The 23,247-nt window shown below is 39.5% G+C and overlaps 1 protein-coding gene across 5 annotated transcripts in view; it reads left to right on the forward strand.

Moving 5' to 3' along the window:
* KIAA0825 overlaps nucleotides 1-23,247 on the forward strand; it is a 186,780-nt gene that overhangs the window by 55,113 nt on the left and 108,420 nt on the right. For all 5 annotated transcript variants that reach the window (XR_014161101.1, XM_081880319.1, XM_081880321.1 and 2 more), the window contains exons 13-17: nucleotides 6,571-6,684; nucleotides 11,191-11,330; nucleotides 12,672-12,860; nucleotides 14,423-14,656; nucleotides 20,305-20,713. Coding sequence is in view for 4 of the 5 variants with exons in the window: in XM_081880319.1 (XP_081736445.1) it covers nucleotides 6,571-6,684; nucleotides 11,191-11,330; nucleotides 12,672-12,860; nucleotides 14,423-14,656; nucleotides 20,305-20,713 (1,086 nt within the window). In the remaining variant the exon portion in view is untranslated. The remainder of the gene's footprint in view (nucleotides 1-6,570; nucleotides 6,685-11,190; nucleotides 11,331-12,671; nucleotides 12,861-14,422; nucleotides 14,657-20,304; nucleotides 20,714-23,247) is intronic.

The following is a 23,247-nucleotide window of genomic DNA, read 5'->3' on the forward strand; positions in this document are numbered from 1 at the left end:
TGTTCCTAAGGGCCTTTGATCTGTTCTAATCCTAACAGGAGCAGAGCAGATAAAAGACTAAGGGCAGAAAAATATTTTTAAAAGTCATTGACCTAGAAGATAAAGGTTAATCCTAGAGCAGGCATAGGCAAACTCAGCCCTCCAGATGTTTTGGGACTACAACTCCCTTCATCCCTAGCTAACAGGACCAGTGGTCAGGGATGATGGGAGTTGTAGTACCAAAACATCTGGAGGGCTGAGTTTGCCCATGCCTGTCCTAGACCAGTGTTTCCCAACCTTGGGCCTCCAGCTGTTTTTGAACTACAATTCCCATCATCCCTGACCACTGGTCTTGCTAGCTAGGGATGGTGGGAGTTGTAGGCCAAAAACATCTGGAGGCCCAAGGTTGGGAAACACTGTCCTAGACAATAAGGAGAGGAGGACAAGGAAAGAGGCAGGAGTTTGAGGGGGGATAGGGTAAGTGGGAGAGAGAATAAGCACATGACCAAAAGTCCCGAATGGAAGGCACATGATGAAATGTACACATGACCAAAAGCCCCCAAAGTGAGGAAGGCTGTTAATGAACTACAATATAACTAAACAGTATAGTATCAAGACTGTTCTTTTTTTAAAAAGGGGACCTCAAGTTTGTAACCTCTTTTGAGTCTATTATGTTAGGTGGAAGGTGAGATTCAAACTGAGATCTTTTAAATACATTAATAAAAACAAATCTCTCAGTTTATCTCGTAGCATTTTTGAGACTTCTCAGTATAACTTCATAACATTGGAAGGAGCAGGCATGCTGATTTTAATTCAAAACACACTAAGAAAAGGAACCATATTTCTTTGTACAATTCTAACTGCTGTCATCTACTAAACTCCATATTTTAGCTGTTGGGAAGAATATTTTTTCTTCCAACTCCTTGTGCATTCGTATCCTGATACACAGCCCATTGAGACTGTAAACAAAATAACACAACATGGCCATTTCTAAGCTTAAATCCAGAGGGTTTTTACGTATTGTATCCAAGGAAAATCACAACAAACTTATTATTGATCAAGCAACAGTTGTATATCTAACATTCCATAAACACATGCTAGTGATAGCTATCTGTGTTTCCTTGGAGAACTGAAACCTGCTTTGCAATCAATAAACTACATCAAGTAAGTGACACACACGACTCAAGACAATCTGTCCTGAAGCCCTTCAGAATATGGAATTCCTTCTATTCTTTCAAATAAGAATTTGTGTGTGTTTGTTTGTTTGTTTGTTTTCAAATTGTATATTTTAATACATGAAGGAAATAAACGAAATAGAGAAAGTGATATCTGCTATTTTTGAAAAAATTGAAATGTGTTCACTAAGGTTGAAAAGTAGCTCATCTTTGAAAACAATATTTATTTAACTGACGTGCTAGCTCAGGCCATATATAGAATATATCTATTTTGAATTGTTTCCTATGAGTCTGTAATGGTTCTAGGGGGGTTGCTCATGCGTCAGTTGCCGCCACTCTTGGCTTGGTTGCCTGGTTGAACCCTTTCTGTCTGGTTACAGGTAGGTAGCCGTGTTGGTCTGCCATAGTCAAAACAAAATAAAAAAATTCCTTCCAGTAGCACCTTAAAGACCAACTAAGTTAGTTCTTGTTGGTCTTTAAGGTGCTACTGGAAGGAACCTTTCTGTCTGGACAGCCCTTCACTTCGTGGCTGTCTCAGTAGCTGGCAGAATCCGTCAGTGGGCCTTTCTTAAACTTCTTCCAGCAAAAAAGTTCTTTGACGCCAAGTCTCCTCCTACTCTCCCTGCGCGGAAGTCTTCTGTGCAGGGAGGGTGTAGGCAGCGGAGTACCCGTGCTCTCCCCACTAGTCTCCGGTGAAGAGTCCTGGAGCCTTTTCTCCGATTCCCCCATCTGCCCCCCTTCTCTCCTGGTGTTACGTTGATTTCCTTCCCCAGCAGATGGGCTGCCTCTCTCCCTGCTGGGACCCTCTCCAGCATCGCTCTGGAGCCTTCCCTCCGCCTCTGGCTCCGATGGCAGTTCCCTGACAGAGTCACATACCATTCTTTCCTAACACTGATATAAATTTTTTTGACTTGCAATTTTAAACAAAACCTCCTTCTCTTTCTTGGCAATCCATATTTTTTTCCTGGCCTTTGTTCCCACCCACCATTTTGTTTGGTCATTTCCCTTGCTGTTCATCCTTCCTTCTTTTTGGCCTATGTATTGTTTCTCTTTCCTCCCTTATCCATCTCTGACTTGGTGGGGGGGATGTGTGGAGGCAGGTAGTCCCCATTCTTCGGGGCTTGGTTTGCTGCTTTTCCAGCCACAAAACTTAATCCACCATACCCATATACCACTGCATGTGTTGACAGCAAGACCTGATACATTTTCAACTACGACAACAGATTTTTCTTCAAAGGATGCTCCCAATCAGCCCTGGTTTTCATTACAGCAAGCCTGATGCTTCTGTGCTCTGTCAGTCCTCTGCCTTAACTGCCCAAATGGCTATAGCCCCTAAAATTCTCAGGACACACACACCCCGTTCCCCCCCAAACCCAAAAGAAAACCACTTCAGCTACTGCAGCAGTTGCTGATGCAATTAGTACCAAGGCAGTGCTGGGTCAGCCGCCACACAGGGTGCAATATATGGGACATGAAAAATCTACCAGCAGCAGTGCCTATCTCCCTTTCCCTGTTCTTTGACATCACTGCACGGCAGAGACAGTGATCGGGATCTGATGGATGAATGGGAGCCAGAGTGGCAGAATTGTTTAACTCTTCCCAGCAATTCTCTGAGAAGGAGTCTTGCAGCTGCCCTGTTCATGCTTTTGGCTTTCAGTACTACTACTGTTGACTTGACACAGGCATCACTTACCTCCTCAAACAGGTTCAACTGGCTTTTATTCCCAGCCAAAGTGTTTTTTAAAGAGGGCATCCCTATATGTCCTCCTGTGGTGCATCATTTTCATTCGTGGAACTTAAAGAAGGTTCTGCAGACTCTCGTGTTCAAACCATTCCAAACTGTTCCACTCCACGTCCTTTCTCATAAGGTCCTCCTTTTGGTGGCCATCACATCAACATGGCTTATTTTGGAATTGAGTGCCTTATGCATATTCCTGAAAGACTGTGTGGAAAGACTGTGATTCTTTGTATGGATCTATCATTCATGCCTAAGGCAAATACAAGTTTTTACTACAACCAGAACCTCCTTCTGGCCTAACCGGATTCATCCCTTAGAGAAGGCCTGACACATAGTGGATCATCTACTGGGTGCTTAAAGTCTGTATCAGCCAGACTAAGGACTTCAGGTTGACAGAGGTGTTGTTTCTTCCTTTCCACCCTCTTGGGGTAAGAAAAGCTAGCATGCTGGCTGAGGGTATGTATCATCTTGGCTTATGACTCTCTCAAGCTGCCTGCCCTGCAGAATATCACAACCCATTCCACAAGGTCTGCTTTTACTATGGCAACATTTGCCATCAATTATCTTTTTATTGGCATCCACAGAGCTGGCACTTGGTCCACACCAAAAACTTTGGATAAACATTATAAACTGGACTTCTATGAATCTGCTGATGCCTCTTTTTGAAAATGTGTTTTGCAGCAAGTGGTTCTGTAGTCTTAGGTGTCCTGGAATTGCCTGCATTACTGGGACTCCTTTGGTACATCCCACCTGCTGTACTGTCACTCAGGGGAAAGCACCTTTCAGGGGAGACCAAGAGTTCCTTTTCTGGTTCTTGGCTTTAGTGGAGGTAAAGCCAACAGTGTTGAAATGAGCAGCTTATATGTGCCAGTGAATGTAATTATCTGAGACGCCCATCTGCAAGTATCACGGAAGTATTGCCTGAAGTTGGAATCAACCTTGACATCATTGGAGTGTCAAACATTCCTGAAAATTCATTCTGGCGGTTAATAAATTATCATGACTGCAATCCACAACAATTCAATTTTGCTGTCAATTTTAATAGGAACCTATGTTACCTGTTCAGTTTTATTGCCAATATGTTGTATTCCATTAAAAAATAAAAGACTCCCATCTTTTTATTTAAAAATCTCATAGAACGCTCAGTTATCCTAATTCGTTTTAATGCTATCAGCATGTAAATGCTCCTTTTCATAATCTTTGCAGACACTCAAATTCTAAAGGAATTTAAATGAATTTAATGTTTATACTATTCACATATTCTTGGTACAAAGTAAGTCCAGTAAAAAGCATACTGATGAATAAGTCAAGGTGTACCAAACTATCTCAGCTGTCTCCAATATTAATTTCCAGTTTATTTTCCAACATCAAATTATTTAAATTCTATAAAGCAACAGTGTTGGGAATTCATCATTTATGCATCTCATCATTTCACACTAGCACTGAGATTTACAAAATCAGTTCTCACCTTGTCATACGCTACAGGAGAATAGCACAACTCAAACATGGAATATTGCTCTTGTATCAAATACTTTCACAGATGCTTTCCCCAGCTTTTGAGATAAGAGGCAGCTGCTATAGGATATTTTATACATAAAGAACATTTCCTAATAGCTGTGGTTATGCACTAATGATTAAAGTAAGAAATTTAAGCTAAATATATTTGTCTGTTAGTAGTATTTTCATTACTAGTAATGGACAGTGGGGGCAACCAGGTTATTCACTGGTGTTTAGGCTGCATATCCATTTGAAAATTACTTTAGAAAAATGTCTGGAATGTGTTCCAATGAAGACAGGGGGGCATTCAGTATCCTTCAGGGTATCGCCTTCCATCTATCCAGGAGTCAGAGCACTCTTATTGTTTTACTTTTTTGAGAGAATGGCCCCATAATCTCCAAGATGGGCCATGCTTCATAGCCAGGAATCAGTTCCACATTTAAAGGTTAGCACCACCACCTAGAATCATACAAAGAACCAGGAATCAGTGCAGTTATTTAAGCATTGACAAAATACGTTCCCAATGACCATTCGCAGTTAGTAGCCCAGCATCTGCATTTTGATTTACTTGTACTTTCTCTGCAGTGTTGTCTAATCTGCTAATCTGTTGTCAAAGTAGTCTAATCTGCCAGGCTGTTTTGTCCAGGACAAGTTACTGCTAGGGCACCAGCTAAAGTTAATGAAAGGCGCCTTGGACTACTAAGGTCACTTGGGCCTCTCTAGTGACAAAGTTGGATCTTTGAACACTTCTTGACTATGGACTTGATCCTTTGGGGGTGCCACCTACTCAGAACCCCACTTCCCTGGACAGATTACCTACTCACAAACAGTACTTTCATTTTGCTTGGCTTGAGCTTTTGTTCATTAGTTCTTATCCAGTCCATTACTGTTCTCAGATAGTGATTTTAACACCACCAAAGGTCAGATATAAAGGAGAAGTATTGTTTCTTCACTTTCATCACAGTCATGGTGAGGCTCAGTAATAGGTCTTAACTGTGTTGGGTCACCACACAGTAGTTTCCTGCAACTTTCACTACAGCTATTCTGATTCCTACATCACAATTCCCAACACACCAGTAAACCAAGGAATTAAACAAGCTTTACCTGATGAAGGCGATGTCAATCACCTTACAAAATGCCTACAGTATCACCTGGCATTTCGGCTAGAAATTTATCAAAGTCCACCACCCCTGCAGAGAGAAGTGGTTGCTGCCAGTCTGAACCTTAGCAAAAAGTGAAATGACCATGAGAAGAGAGACAAAGAGAAATCCTCTACAACCAGATAGCCATCTTCTGCCACAGTTGAGAAGGTGGCCTCCCACATTCATTTGACTGATGACATGCTGAGAGAATGTATGGTTGTCATGGCAGTCATGAACCCCTGAGCCTCACTATGCAAGGCAGACAAGAACCACAAGCCTAGTAAGTGCTGCTGGGCTGGAAGCTGGCATGCAGAGAGCTGCTCACTGCTGCAAGCATACTCAAAAAAAGTTTTTTAAGATCAACAGAAGTTGCAGAAAAATACCTCCTTAGTTTGCAAGGGGGCAAATGGCTATAAAATGTTTATTTGTGGCCACTGAACTATCCTGTGTTGGGACATGGAACAAAGCAGAAAGAATTCTGTATTAAGTGTAAAGGCTACACAGTAGCCCAGCTCTACAGAATACCAGTCTCTGTGGAGCAACAGCAGGAGAGGGTTGTTACTGTCTGTCATTCTCTGACTAGTAGAAACAGGAATACATTAAAATGTAAATCATAGCTTAAATCTGAGCAGAAAAATTTTATATTGTACTTTGACTTGAATCCTAAGAACAGCAAGTGGAGTGTTGCTTGTGCAACAAGGCTTTCCCGCCACTGTTGTGGGTTGGAGACACTATATTCCACCCTGTTCAGCAACTGTAATTTTTAAAAACTATTTTTAACTTGCATTTTAAATTATTGTAACCCACATCCTGGGACGTCCTGGTAAAGGGCAGATAATACCAATAACAACAACAACAACAACAATAATAATGTGTGAACAGTGACTGTGACTTGAAATTGGAGACCCCCTTGTGTGAACTGAAAAACCTTCTATAAGTAGCTCATTGATTCCAAGCCAAATACTTGTTTGCTGTTCAAAAGCTGTTAAAGAAGTATGATTACTGAACTAATTCTGCTTGAACTACTTGTATTTTTCAGGACATTTCATAGTAGTGTTGGTGATCCCTTGCCCTCAGATTTTTTGGAGCCTGCTGTTGACCAACCATTACGCTGGTTATCTGGCATCACAGAATTTTCCCCTTCTTTACTGAAGTAAGTATCTTTATATTAAAATGTAGATAAGAAACTGAGATAGAATCTATTGATTTCTCAGTTCAATGTTATTTATTTATTTTTAATTTTAGCCTGTCCTTCACCAAATGAGCGTGTTACAGGAATATCATAAATAAAATAAGTTAAAATTATAAAATAAAACCACAGAAACAACAGTATCAGAATAGCAGAGCAACTGTTCAAGTCAATTGCAATAGACAATTATAGAGATATCAAATATATTTTCCTAATACTAGTTTTCTCACACAGATTCCATGTGCGGCCTGTGTAGACTTAATGTATAGACTACACATTTTTTTGCCCAGCTGATGGGATCTGAAATGAGCCACACTTCCTCATCCAGATGCTCCACTCTCTGATACAAATTTCCTCTATTGCTTTTCTAATGGGGCGCTGACCATAAACATGGTTTTAAGCTGCTTTGCGATTTCTGCTTTTGTTTACCTTGTTTGAAACTGATGGTAAGAATGTGGGCCAAATAGTGAGCAATTGTGCTCACACATTCCCCAGCGCACGTACCCAGGGATAAACTACAGGCATCTTATATTTACACCAGCTTCCAATTCAAACTATTTTAGTGTGATGGTAATTGTTGTTGAAGAACAACAATTCTTTAGCAGTATCTAATTATTTTAACATTGATGTTTTATTATAGACATAATCTCTTGCTTTAGTAATGTTTAAATGTGTTGTTCTTCACAATAAAATAACTCAATCTAAGTTTTTGACTTTAAATTTTGAGTATTACATGAAACTTTATTTGTATCTGGAAAAAGTAGTAACTTTGGGCATTAGAAAAGCTAGATAATTCTACAAAACTAAACTTCATTTGAACAACTGATTTGTTCGTATTTGGTATTTTTAGAATTTGTTGCATGTTTGGAAGCAATGCATAATTTCCTTGCCGTTTCAGTAAGTGCAATGACAATTTACATATGGAGCATATGCCATCAGCTGTACTGTCATTCTTTTTCTAACTTTGGACCAAAATTCCTCCCACACCCATTTTAGCAGGCTATCTATGCTCCCCACAGAATTTGTATCCTTTCTCAGTAACCTGCGTATTTAAATGAATGCTATGATTTTTAATACTTATTCTGAAAAAGTAAATCTTTAGCTTCTGCTACATTTAATGACTATGTCTTTAATTTCAACATGCCATATTTCCCCATGTATAACACACCCCCATGTATAAGACAACCCCTATTTTTCTGAACCCCAAATTGAGTCAGAGCCTGAACCTCAGACCAGGCCGCTTGCACCAGAGCCCAAACCTGAGCCTGGGCTGTCCACTCCAGAGCCCAAACCTGAGCCCAGACTGTCCGTGTCAGAGCCCAAACCTGAATCCAAGTCCATACCGCCCGCACCAGAGCCCACACCCAAGCCCAGGCTGCCCGCCACAAAGCCCAAGCCCAAACACCTGTACATTCACCATCCTTGTATAAGATGACCCCCCCCCAATTTTTGACTACTTTTTTAAAGCAAAAAACATTGTCTTATACACAGAACATTATGGTAGCTTTTCCTACCATTCAATATATTAATACAGAAAAAATAAGAGGAAACTGCACTTCGGTTTATTAATGTCCAGTGTGAATGGAGGTTCTTTAGAGGCAACTATAAAACAAATTTATAGTCAGCATATCTGTGTAAACCCGGTTATAGAAATAATCATAGCTCCATTCAGATGTCAAGTGCCTTGTAGAATTGGAATCATATGAGGGGTAGAGCAGGGACCACACTTTCTGTCCCCATCCACTCCATCAAGGTCCCTGTCAGCTGGCCTTGCTGTCCTCTATAAGGCCTATTCTGTATGGGTGTGTTCCTCGTGTAATTTAGAACCCTAAATCTTGTAAAAAGACTACTCAAATGGTGCTTCCCACTTCAGGCCTTTTCAAATGCACGGAGGAAGATGGAGCAGATTATTAGGGATTCAACAAAGGGCCCTGTGAACACTGACACATTTCTAATCATGTATGACCTAGAATACTCCAATAAGGGTCATGTCTTTATCATTACACATTAGTCAATATTGCATGAATAATGTGTTGAAGCTTATAAAATAAGACTAATAAACAGTATAAATGTTTTGACATGAGAAAGAGCCCCATTGCACAAATGGACTTCAGTTTGTGTAATGCTGGAATCAATCCTTTAGATTAGATGTTAAGCTTCCTGTAATGTAACTCAAAGTGGGATTGAAAAAAATTGATGTTGATGATATGTGTACTTAGTTATTTACTATTTTTAATTCCCTCTGTTCTCCAAGAATGTCAAGACAGCATACATGGTTCTCCTCACCCCTGTTCTATTTGCACAGCAATCCCGTGAATTAGGCTGAGAGTGTGTGAATGGTCCAAGGTCATCCAGCCAGCTCTGTGACTGAGGATTTTAAGCTGGCCTTCCTGATCCTAGTCCAGCACCCTAACCACTACATGACACGACATGACACGACATGACACTGTAAACCACTTTGATATTTTCATGATATAGCTGCTTATAGCAGTATATACATATTTTCATAACTATTTAAATAAATAAATGCATGCATGCATGCATGCATCTTTAGTTAATAAGAAATGATTTTCCATGCATGTTCATGTTGATTTAGTGGCTGAATGCCCAATTTTAAGCTTTGGTGAATGTGCATAAAAGGAGGAGCTTGAATTAAAGGGCTATACCCTGATTGCTGGTGCTGCAGTTTCCATTGGCATTGCCGTGCTAGTCATTTCCTCCTACCTCCAATACAGCTTAGTGGTACCATGTAAAAGCATCCATATATTACTAGAAAGGATATGAAAAAAGTGGTAAGATTGCCAATAGCTCCCGGATGAGCTGGCCTCCCAAATGTAGTAGATTTGTAGAGGTAGATGCAAACCGTCACTTGTTCTTTTCTTAATACCAAATTAAACATTTATATGTGTCATATTTTATATATAGTTCACCTTTTCCTCTTTACGTGGCTAGCCTTGTGTTCACAGCTACATGAGCTTGTAAGATGAGAGAACATATGCTTCTCCATATGTCCAATATAAAACTTTTCAGTGCATTTACTAGTGTTAGTATAGTGGCTTCAGGGAATGTCTGTAATACTCTTATTTTCCCTCTGAGTGAATCACATCAACTATACATTTCAATTTGCATGATGCTCTAAGAGCCAAGAATTGGCAAATACTGAAAAGCAATAACATCCCATCTGGTCAATGATAGTTGAGCTTTTTCTCTACCTCAATATTCCATAAGTCACTTTAGATATTACTTTAAATACTTAACTGTCCAAAGGCCTTGTTTTTCTTAAGTTTAGAAATTGAAGGGAAGTGTTGCTCTAATTTGTATAGTTAGATACCTAATTACGTAGCATGGTAATGGTAGCATGGTGAAAAGAGCTATGCATTTCCTGAACATTATCTGAATTCATAGAAATGTTGGGAAATGGAGCAGGGAACTGGGCTAATATGAAGCCTTTATACTTAATATATAATCCATAGAATCATAGAACTTCCATAGAGTTGGAAGAGACCCAAAGGTCATCTAGGCCAACCCCCTGAAATGCAGGAATCTCAGCTAAAGCATCCATGACAGATGTCCATCCAACCTCTGCTTAAAAACCTCCAGAGAAGGAGAGTCTACCACCTCTCATGGGAGTCTGTTCTACTGCCAAACAGCTCTTACTGTAGAAAGATTTTCTGAATGTTTAGTCGGAATTTCCTTTATTGTAACTTGAAGCCATTGCCTTGGCTGCTACCCTCAAGAGCAGGAGAAAACAAGCATGCTCCCTCTTCCATGTGACAGCTCTTCAGATATTTGAAGATGGCTATCATCTCTCCGTCTCTTCTTTTCCAGGCTAAACATACCCAGTTCCTTCAACTGCTCCTCGTAAGGCTTAGTTTCCAGATCCTTGATCATCTTGGTTTCCCTCCTCTGCACACGTTCCAGTTTGTCAACATCCTTCTTAAACTGGGGTGCCCAGAATTGGACACATCTGTTTTATGTTACCGAATATACTTTTATAATTCTGCCTTAATTATAGTGTGACAAGTAGCTCGCATCGTATTTCCCACCCAACCCTATTTGTTTCTTTCTTATTTCACAGACTTGATTTCAAATATTTTATAACATCACTCTAAACACTTAAATACAACATTGAACTAAAATATAATGCCTCAGATTTATTCAGGCATTAAAAATGATTTTTGCCTCATGAAACAAGAGCATATCTGGCCCCAATGAAAGAGATAAGTGAGGTTACTTTGTATCAGTTAAAATTTGGCAGTCTACCAAATGTTAATTTGCTTTTTAGCTAGTTGAGATTAAATGTAATTCCTTCCCTGAGCAGCCTTAAAGTAAGCAACCATGAAAGCATTTTCAGAGTAATCTGGGAGGAATTGACATTTAAAGGAGTTAGCATTACATCTGCACTTTAAGGCTATTAATTTCATAGATAAATTAACGACATTATTCTGTCTTTATCTTACATTTTGAAAGGACTCCATCAGCCAGAGGAATGGCAGCCCAGGGTCAATTCAAGCTGCTCTTATCCCAGCCATGCTGTAATTGGAACTTGCTTTTGGAAACCCTGCTACATCACGATTGTCTCTTAGTGAAACTTTTACTGAGGAATTCCAGTAAGTACTGACACTTTCTATAGTTGCAATATTTTACCGCTGAAGAAACACAAGTAAATTGTTCAGGATTGCCACATTGTTCGCTATTTTAATATTAGCAGAAGGATCGTGGTCATCACTTCACATAATTAGCATTAGGCTCAATACTTGCAATCGAATTTTCTCTCATTTTTTTGCTCAGGATTTTTTGTTCGGATAGGAATTCACATTTATCATGCTAATACTGTTTAAAATATAATGTGTTTGTTATTTACTAAAACGTTAGCTGTAGATATTCTGCAGCTCTCTTGGTCCAGCATTTGGTCTAACATTTGTCAGAAGAGCACCACAACCAAACTTTTGTCCTGTTTTTTATTGAATGTTGCAGTGCACTCATTTACCTATTCAAATGCATGTCAGCAAAGACTGAAAGATGTCTGAAGATCATATTCTCCCCCTGCTGTTGGATTATATTTACTAGTGTGTTCAAGGAACACAAGGATGGAGTGACAACATTTATTAAGCTTTTGACTGACCATTACCCTGAGCTTCAGCGGATTGCATCCTGCCTAGACATGCTGGGCTGTAAACAATTGTTTCTCTAGCACAGAACACGGAAATCATTTAAGAGTTTGTTTTTGTAAGAAAAATCCCTATTGTGTAAGAAAAGACCATAGATCTTAGCCTAAAAATACTATTACATGCCACCCCAATCTCCATGAGCAGTGTGAGAATCAAGGTGTTTCCAACTGCTTACACAGGGTTGGGTTTCCTTTGGAAAGATCGAGGCACAGCGGCTAGTGTCTTTAAGAAATATGGTTTTATTAAGACATAATTACACCTAGAAGTGGGCACTGGAGGCTGTGCAGCAAATTATACCCCAAGAGTGTCTTCCATTGCCCCTCTCATTGCCCACTGTCTCTCAGTGCAGCTTCCTCTGACCATTGCTGCATGGAGTTCTGGCCTGCCCAGCAGCTCATGGAGGTCTGGCCTCTGGCCTCTGGCCTCCTCCTCCTTCCCAGCACACCTCTCAACAAAAATCCAAGACTCGTGTAAAATGACACTCTTTCCTGTCGCCTTTCCATCACATCAGCAACCCTTGCTTTGCACAGACCTGATAAGGTTCTTTGACATGTAGATGCCATGCCATTGTTTGATAATGGCTTGCATTCAACCAGCCTAGTCAGGCTGGTTTACCCTGGGATTCCTTGTCTGGCATAGTTCTGTAGCTTGTATTTTCCTTCTTAGCCCAAATTCTAGCTAGATTCTGACATTCATTATACTAAAAAAATTTGTTGTAGGTCCCACTTACACTTTCACTACTACCTCAACTTCTGAACTTTTCTTCTTTCTTTATTCAAGAATCTGAATTATCAAAAAGTGGAGAACAAAGTACTTGCCTAGACATGAAGAGCAGCCAAGGGCCTAGTCTGACTGAAGCAATCTTTGCAGTGCTTTCTTATTGTACTTTATCTCCCAAATCACTTGGTGGTGTTCTTGAAAACTACATGGAAAAAGAACAGATGTGGGATTGTTTATACAATATATCAGGTATGAAAAACGCAGTGAAATTTTCTTTCGGGGGTGTATCCAGGCTTGCTGGGAGTGGAGTTCTGTTTATGTGATTCACCAATTCCTACCCCTTGTAGTTACCTGTACCACACTCCCAATTTGCCCCAGAGGTCTTCTTCCAGTGCTAGGTGGGCAGCAACATATGTGTGGGATGCTTTAGAAAATATAAAATTGCACCTGGGAGAAGAAAGGATTGAAGAAGATTGGAAGAAATTTAAGATTTATTTACAAAAATATTGTAATTTGGTTGAATGTTAAGAAGGATGCTTGATCATAAAATAATTGACCACCACTAAATTAGACTGGAATTTGATGATAAGTGAGATTAAGGAAAACATAAACCTTTTGGAGAATTGTTAGATTATATTTAAATGAGTGGAAATAAGATTGTAAACAAGATGATAATTTGCTTGAAAAAAAATTTCAACGATGTAAGTGGGAGCAGGAGACGTGAGGAAGTCCAAAGAAGTTATGAGACTTTGTTATGATATAACTAATGTTGTTTATTATTTGTGCATTTCTTTTATAAAAAAAAAACCTTAATAAATATTTATTTAAAAAAAGAAAATATAAAATTGCATCTGAAAGAGGATCTTAGGTTTCAAATTGAGAACCAGTCGTAGAAATTTCATATAATACCACAGAAGTTACTTTCATTCTTGGATGCGCTCTAGGAAAATCTCCACTTAGCTTCATCTGTAGCACCACATCAGGCACTTCCATTTTGAACTTCATTTCATGTGCCTCGTTCTTGCAGATGTAACTCAGTGTTTTCTAAAGCATTCATTCATTCAGAGTATATTTATCCTGCTCTTCAGCCAAAAAACAGCTCCCAGGGTGGCACCCAAATGTCAGTGATAAGACAGTTCTTGCACTAAGGTTAACAATTTAAAAGACATGATGCAAAATGAAAGAGAGGAAGGAGGGGGATAAGCAATCCTGGGACTATTTCTTAGTTATCTAGAACTCTGGTAATGAGCAACTGAAATGGAAAGATTTCAAAGAGAGCAAGACCCAAATGTTACTGATGGAAAGGCCTGTGTATTCAGCTTCTTTTTATAGCCTGATGGAATGGCTGCTAATGACAGTTGAGGAAGGAGCCTGAACTGATATTTTCCTCTTCTGTAGCCAGGACCAGAACTCTGTCTATTCCACCATTTAAGAAACTAAACCACCAAAAGCCACAATTACCTTTAAATACTATACATTGTTATATTATCACACAGGTCAAGTCAGTCATGATAACTTGTCTAACTGCAAAGATAAACTGAAGTAGTATGTTGGATACTAGTAATTATCAACTTCTAAGCAAAACAACAAGGGCATGGCAACTGAGAAAATAATAATTTATAAAAGTGTAGCATTTGATAACATAGTATTGTTATGTAGAAACTTATTTTACTCTGGTTGCTTTTTTATTATACAACTGTAACATGGAAAAGTATACAAAACTTTCTAAAATAGTGACATTAAATGTTGCTAAAGAGGCTCAACTTAATGTTTTCTTTTAAATTAATATAATTACTATTTTGTCTCCAAAGTTTCTAGTTGCGTTGAGTCAGAGCCAGAGGTTATCAGATGCTTGAAGCTGACTTTGATTAATTCAGTTAAGGGTATTGTGAAGCAGATCATTTCTTTGATGCATTCATGGGAAGCAACAGAAAACTATGGAACCTATCAACACAAGCAAATTGTCCCTGAAAGTTTGCTGAAGACTGTTCCAAAGGAGTGGAATTACACACCTAGAGAAATGAAGAGAAAAGAATCTGGGAAATGTAGGTGTGCTTATATAATTCCTGTCAAAATAATAGCTATACATTTAACGAGGACAAATCAAAACTGAAAAATTAGAATTAAGTGGTGTGATTTGATAATGAATACTATAGTAATACAATTTATGGTATTTTAGAAGACTATTCATGGAATTGCTTACATACTTGGGTGCAGTACTTTGTCTTACTGAGTTCTTAGCGCAATCCTTGTCATTGTGGGCTAGTGAAAGGCCCACATTCAGCAAGGTCTCTTTGGGAAAGCAAATGGGGTGACAGAATAAACATACTAGTAATCCTGGCATTGGTGACTTCAGTATTGGATTACTGCAGTTCACTTCATGTGAGGATTCCCTTGTGCTTGGTCTGGAAACTGCAGTTAGTGCAGAATGCTGCAGCCAGATTCCTGACAGGAGTGAGACCCTGTCAACATATTACTTCTCTACTCACAGATCTGCACTGGTTGCCAATTAGTTACTGTGCCAAATTCAAGATGTCACTATTAGTATATAAAGCTCTTAACTATTTAGGACCCATTTACTTGAGGGATTGCCTTATCCCATATACACCCACTTGGCCACTTTGAACTGTGACACTGACATTTTTACAAGTGCCATGTAATGTCCATTCCACACTTGCAAGGAATCAATCTTTGCATTTGGCAGCACATGCACTCTGGAACTCCCTGTCTATTGGTGTTAGGCAGATACAGTCAATGTATTGTTCTTGGTGCCTGCTGAAACCCTTCAGTTTCAGAGAGCCAGTGTGGTGTAGTGGTTAAGAGTGGTAGACTCGTAATCTGGTAAACCAGGTTCGCGTCTCCGCTCCTCCACATGCAGCTGCTGGGTGACCTTGGGCCAGTCACACTTCTCTGAAGTCTCTCAGCCCCACTCACCTCACAGAGTGTTTGTTGTGGGGGAGGAAGGGAAAAGAGAATGTTAGCCGCTTTGAGACTCCTTCGGGTACTGATAAAGCGGGATATCAAATCCAAACTTTTCTTCTTCTTCTTTCGTTCAGAAAAGCCTACCTTGAAATGTAAATTTGACATGCATTTTAATATGCAATTTTTTAGAATGTAATTTTTAACTACTCAGGTTATTTATATTTTGAAATGTTTTAGGTGTAGTTGTTTTCAACTTATGACTTTTTAGTGATAATTTTAATGCATAGTCTATATAAACCAATTAGATTTTAAAAAAAAATCTCTGTGCACAGTACAAACTAAGATGCATAGTACCTCCCCCACCCACCCTGGCATCCATACCATCCAATAGAGAGCTAGTTTTGCTCTTGTTGCAATAAGTTTCCCTCAGTACAGCACTTACATTTTTACCTCACAGGAGAGAATGGCAGCCATTCACTAATATGAAAAAAAATTGAGGGGTATATTTAGTGATGCTATTTGGGTAGGGGCTATAGCAGTGGCCACAGGTAAATGTCAACAATCATCAAATTTTGTTACAGATAAGTTACAGATAGGTAGCCGTGTTGGTCTGCCATAGTCAAAACAAAACAAATTCCTTCCAGTAGCACCTTAAAGACCAACTAAGTCAGTTCTTGGTATGAGCTTTTGTGTGCATGCACACTTCTTCAGATACACTGAAACAGAAGTTTCCAGACCCTTCTATATAGTGAGAAGGTGGGGAGGGGTATTACTCAGAAGGGTGGTGGGAATGGGTGATTGGCAGATAGCTGTGATGAGCCTGTTGACGACTCTTAACGACTGCAATAGGTCTTACAGGAAAAAGCAAGGGGTGAAAAGGTGAAAAATGGCTTTGTCATGTATAATGAGATAAGAATCCAAGGTCTTTGTTCAGACCAGGTTTCTCCATGGTTTTAAGTTTGGTGATAAGTTGTAATTCAGCAGCTTCTCTTTCCAGTCTATTTCTGAAATTCCTTTGTAGTAAAACAGCTACTTTGAGATCTTGTATAGAGTGTCCTGGGAGATTGAAGTGTTCTCCTACTGGTTTCTCTGTCTTGTGATTCCTGATGTCCGATTTATGTCCGTTTATTCTTTGGCGTAAGGTCTGGCCTATTGTCCAATATAGAGAGCTGAAGGACACTGTTGGCATTTTATGGCATACACAATGTTAGACGATGAGCAATCACGATGTTAGAGCAATGTTAGACGATGAGCAAAGGACTATTTAATTGCTCATCGTCTAACATTGTGTATGCCATAAAATGCCAACAGTGTCCTTCAGCTCTCTATATTGGACAAACAGGCCAGACCTTACGCCAAAGAATAAACGGACATAAATCGGACATCAGGAATCACAAGACAGAGAAACCAGTAGGAGAACACTTCAATCTCCCAGGACATTCTATACAAGATCTCAAAGTAGCTGTTTTACTACAAAGGAATTTCAGAAATAGACTGGAAAGAGAAGCTGCTGAATTACAACTTATCACCAAACTTAAAACCATGGAGAAACCTGGTCTGAACAAAGACCTTGGATTCTTATCTCATTATACATGACAAAGCCATTTTTTACCTTTTCACCCCTTGCTTTTTCCTGTAAGACCTATTGCAGTCGTTAAGAGTCGTCAACAGGCTCATCACAGCTATCTGCCAATCACCCATTCCCACCACCCTTCTGAGTAATACCCCGCCCCACCTTCTCACTATATAGAAGGGTCTGGAAACTTCTGTTTCAGTGTATCTGAAGAAGTGTGCATGCACACGAAAGCTCATACCAAGAACTGACTTAGTTGGTCTTTAAGGTGCTACTGGAAGGAATTTGTTTTGTTGTTACAGATAAGTTGGCTATTCTTCTTAGTTCAGTGCCTGGCATACTGGCATTATACCATGTGTTTGTAGTGGGTGGGTGGGTGGGAAAGTAGGATTAAAGAGCAGGTGGGACCCTTTCCTACACTACAATGCTGCAAATAACATACACCCTTGTATCTTTGTCGTGGTAGCTCTCATCATGATGTGGCTAGGTTCCTAGGCTCCCAGTTAGCCAGATGTTTCTGCCATTGTGTTGGGACAAGTGAGGAGGCAATACTCTTTCTTCCTTAGCTTACATATGTGGTAGTGGAAGCAGAGAGCTCTTGTGTGCTCTGCCTTTGTTGTCTCCACTGTTATCCAGTCACACTGGCTCTTCTGGGTCTCTGAGCGCTTCTTGCAGGACAGGAAGATGCACCACACAAGAATAACAGCATGAGCAGCAGAAGATAAGGAACTTACTGCCATAAAATAAGCACAACCGCGACTTATGATCAATTTTAATTTTATTTAAATTTTAATACATTTAATACATTATTGTATTTGCTAAAATTATGTTAGTGATAGCTAAAGGTCTCCAATTATTAAAATAGCAACCTGTTTTTCTTTACGTCTTACAGTTTATTAAACAGATTGCTATGTTCATATTTTGTTTATTGTAAATATGTTACTATCATCACAAGTTTAATTTATAGTTTATGCTGGGGTGTAACATTGGAATGTACTTTGTCACATATTTTTAATATGTAATGGCATGCCGTTTTTTAAACTTGGAACCTTTCCCTCTAATTAGCTCCTGAGACAAGTTTCAAAATCCTTTATTCATTTTGTGCTTGAATTTAAATTTAAAAATGTCATGCTTATATTTGACTCTTATTTTTTTATGAAAGGGTCTTTAATGTGGAATGTGGGAGTAATTTATGTCTGAACCAACTTCAAGTGGTATTAAAGTAGCAGAACTGTATAGATAATATACAGATAGTATATTGATTTTTGTTATGGCTAGATTGCAACATGGAGATGGACCCTTTACCTTTAAATTTCCTGATGAAGTAGGAAACTCAGTGAGATATATCCCACTGAATGTGAGTAAGATGATTAGTGTGCGTATAAAATGAAGTGTACATAGTCTTACAACTGAAGACACTTCTTAGGTTCTCAGAGAGGCATCCTGTTTTATTTTCACAACCACTTTGTGAAATAGTCAAAACAAAACAAATTCCTTCCAGTAGCACCTTAAAGACCAACTAAGTCAGTTCTTGGTATGAGCTTTCGTGTGCATGCACACTTCTTCAGATACCTCCTTCCAGTAGCACCTTAAAGACCAACTAAGTCAGTTCTTGGTATGAGCTTTCGTGTGCATGCACACTTCTTCAGATACCTCCTTCCAGTAGCACCTTAAAGACCAACTAAGTCAGTTCTTGGTATGAGCTTTCGTGTGCATGCACACTTCTTCAGATACCTCCTTCCAGTAGCACCTTAAAGACCAACTAAGTCAGTTCTTGGTATGAGCTTTCGTGTGCATGCACACTTCTTCAGATACCTCCTTCCAGTAGCACCTTAAAGACCAACTAAGTCAGTTCTTGGTATGAGCTTTCGTGTGCATGCACACTTCTTCAGATACCTCCTTCCAGTAGCACCTTAAAGACCAACTAAGTCAGTTCTTGGTATGAGCTTTCGTGTGCATGCACACTTCTTCAGATACCTCCTTCCAGTAGCACCTTAAAGACCAACTAAGTCAGTTCTTGGTATGAGCTTTCGTGTGCATGCACACGAAAGCTCATACCAAGAACTGACTTAGTTGGTCTTTAAGGTGCTACTGGAAGGAATTTGTTTTGTTTTGACTATGGCAGACCAACACGGCTACCTATCTGTTTGTGAAATAGGTTAGGTTGATATAGATTTGGTTAGGCAATGAGTGAGATTCTTGGTAGAGAATAAATCCGCACAATCTTTATTTGCAACAAGAGGCTGGTACTGGCTCTGATGGCACTTAATGAGCATGCAATCTTGCAGCCCTACCTCCAACACACAGAAAACATCAAGTGTGAACTAGATGTTCTGTACAAGCAGCTGATCATATAATGATCCTTACCTTTGGGGTTGGGCATCTATGCAGTGCCCTATGCAGGGACAGCATAGGACATGGAGCTGAAGTGTTTTCCCAGGCCAGCATGACTCCAAATTGGGCTTGCACTGGCCTGGAAAGTGAATTTTAGCCTGCCCAACATTCAGCCAATCACAGACAGACTGGTTGCAGCGGGTGGGCTGGGCTGGGCCAAAAGGCTTCACTCCGGTCCACTTCCAGAGCCAGTGTGGTGTAGTGGTTAAGAGCGGTAGTCTCGTAATCTGGGGAAGCGGGTTCGCGTCTCTGCTCCTCCACATGCAGCTGCTGGGTGACTTTGGGCCAGTCACACTTCTCTGAAGTTTCTCAACCTCACTCACCTCACAGAGTGTTTGTTGTGGAGGAGGAAGGGAAAGGAGAATGTTAGCTGCTTTGAGACTCCTTAAAGGGAGTGAAAGGCGGGATATCAAATCCAAACTCTTCTTCCTCTTCCGGTCCACTTCCAGGACATTTAACCCTGGCCTGCCTCCACCACCTTGTCCAGATGCTCAGTTCAAGAGACTGATCATAAAAAGAACTGGCTGATGGGATTTCTTCACATAAAAAAGGGTTGGGTGGAAATATTCACTAACTGACCCTTTGGTCTTATGGACTGTCCAGGTTACACAAAATATTATCTGCATGAAGTCATGTTCACTCCACCACCACAAAATAATAGTAGCAACCCCAGCAAACATGTGAACCAGGGCTATACATCTAAGAGACATCTAAAATTAAACATTGGCATTCAGTCTTCATAACTGCATTGTATAGCAAGAGTGTTTAATGTTAATCATACCTTCTTTCATTCTTTTTTTAAAGGCTTCACAAGGCTTGCTGCTCAGGCAGTATCTATTGTAATCAGCAAGTTACCTACAGTGATTGCATGTTTGCCTCCCCCAATTAAGTATTTCTTTTTTCTCTCTGAGAGAAAAATGCCAAAAAACTTAATTGAATCGAAAAAAGCTGGTCTTCTTGTCTGGATCTTGATTGTAATTATATGTCGGATATTTGAGGATGGAAACACCACAGAACTTTTAACGGGTACGACTCTTGACAGATGGAGCAAAGAGAAGCTCAGTTTGGTTCGTGTATGTTTGGAAAATATTATAGGGAAAAAGAAAAGTAGCCCTAAACAAGTGACTCACAAGATTATACAGAGCATTGAACAACAAAGGCCAAACTGGATTGAAAACCAGTTACTAAAGGCAAGAAAACTGGGCATAGACTGGTAAGAAGACCTGATATTTCACTTTTTGTTTTTGTTTTTTGCTACCATTTGCCTATACAACATGAATAATGAAATGTTTCTTAGTAAAAATGTTTACTGTAGCAGATACTGAATTCCCGCAGGGTTCTGATTATAGGATAAATAGAAAACAAGGAAAATTGTGTTTTTCCCATAGAAGGGTGAATTGTCATTACATATATTCTTGCAATGGATTTTACTATGGAGATTAAATTAAGGAGGATATAGTTCATACAAAAAGCTTTTTATGGTCTTCTGTGATTAGAAACAAAGAAGTACATTTAATTTTGTAACTTAACAGCATATCCAGAGAGAAATTCAGATCTCACAATAAAAGTACCCCTCTGCTTTTTTCTGAGAAGAATATCAACATTTCCAGATTTTTCTTCGAATTCACAAGATTTTTCCAAAAAAGTTGAGGGCTTATGTGTTTTATAGCTCTCTGAGTTATGTGTATTTTTAATTGGTAGCAGGTGGATTAATCAAGTCTTCTTTATTTTATTTAAAAGCATTTATATACTGCTTCATAATTCAGAAATCTCTTTTAACAGGTGATTTTGCTCGTATTGCTAGTTATTATATAGTTTGTTGAATAAACTTCACTAGTAACAGTAGAATGTTCTGCCTATTTCATCTACATTTTATAAAGGGGAACCTCTTGTTTATAATCTGTATAGGCAAAATAGTACTACAAGATTTAGTCATCCATGCAAATGAAAATGTATTAATTCAGCACATTGACTTATGCTATTTTATTGCTAGGGGTATTTGGTTGGCGGAAACTGCAAAAAGCAGTAACAGTATCACACAAATGCTCATTGACATTGACCTTCATCATCTTTATATGTGCATTTAATACTAATTTTCATGCTCTAATCCAATGATTAAGAGATTAAGGCTGCATATCTATTTCGTTGAACCCAGTCAGTCTTCCTTCTGAAAAGAATTGCCTACAATTGTGTTGCAAGACTGGATGCCATCTATGATAAGGGGGGAAATGTTATTCACTAGGACAGTAGCATAAGTCAGTTTGTAACATTGCTGAAATTGGAAGGCCTTTTATACAACGGAAATTATATCAGTAATGTATGTAATTGGAAGATCCTAAAAGCTCTGTGGGTTAAACCACAGAGCCTAGGGCTTGCCGATCAGAAGGTTGGCAGTTCGAATCCCCACAACAGGGTGAGCTCCCATTGCTCGGTCCCTGCTCCTGCCAACCTAGCAGTTCGAAAGCACGTCAAAGTGCAAGTAGATAAATAGGTACCGCTCCAGCGGGAAGGTAAATGACGTTTCTGTGCGCTACTCTGGTTCGCCAGAAGCGGCTTAGTCATGCTGGCCACATGACCCAGAAGCTGTACACCAGCTCCCTCAGCCAGTAAAGTGAGATGAGCGCCGCAACCCCAGAGTTGTCCACGACTGGATCTAATGGTCAGGGTCCCTTTACCTTTATCTAAAATCTCCAGTAATACTTTTCCTTGCTTCTTTTTTTATAACAAGAGCATGCCACGATATCAGACAGATTGCATATGCCAATTTTTTTTATATAAATATCTTTCAGGTTTCTTACTCAACATTTTAATAAAAGATGCAAACATTTTCTATAGCACAACATCTGTTATTTCAATTAAAGGGTATACACACATACGCATGCACTCTCTCTCTCTCTCTCTCTCTCTCTCTCTTAATTGAAACATCAGTGTTTGCATCCTGTACTAATTTTTTTAGTATTTAGCTTGACAGATATTTTGAATAATTTTATCCAGAAGCCATTAGTAGTGTCACTTTTGTAGCGCCCTGTTCCTGGGAAGAGCTATGCTCTGTTGTCTTTCAGCTTATATATGGACTTTATTAACTTGGAAGCAGAAATTTACTGTGTAAGAATGTGATCTATATCATCGTTCCACACTGTCCAAAATCACCTGCATGTTTGTGACTATCCATCATTTGAACACATCTAAATAGAGAGGCTCCAGTCTAGCCAAAGTTACTTGTGGTTAAGTCTCACTGAAATCAATGCAAAAAAAGTCCCTGTGATTTCATTAGCATTCAAGCACAACCATGTGGTGAAGTCTTGTCATTAATACTACAAGCACCAAGGAGAGGTTGTGGTGGGGGTTGGTGGAGAAAAACACACAAATATGGGTGAAAGAGCAGGGTTGGGCAGAAGAGGGTAATTTCTGGTTCATACATTGGCAGTGGAAATGATGAACTCTTATCACTTAAGAGATGACTGCCTCTCCCTCTAAAGAAGTCTAGCTCACAATAAGAACATAACAAAGGCCTACTTATCCCAATGTCCTGTCTCCACAATTGTCAACCAGATACCTATGGGAAGCCCACAAGGTGAACCTGAGGGCAGTAGCATTTCCCTGCTGCTGTTCCCCAGCAACTTGGTATGCAGAGGCATACTGCCTCTGATCCTGGAGGCAGTATACAGCCATCATAACTAGTTGCCACGGATATATACCCCATGAATTTCTGTAATCTCCTTTTAAACCATAACAAAACAAATTCCT

This window comes from Podarcis erhardii, assembly GCF_964252035.2.
Source record: "Podarcis erhardii genome assembly, chromosome: 11".
Taxonomy (NCBI): domain Eukaryota; kingdom Metazoa; phylum Chordata; class Lepidosauria; order Squamata; family Lacertidae; genus Podarcis; species Podarcis erhardii.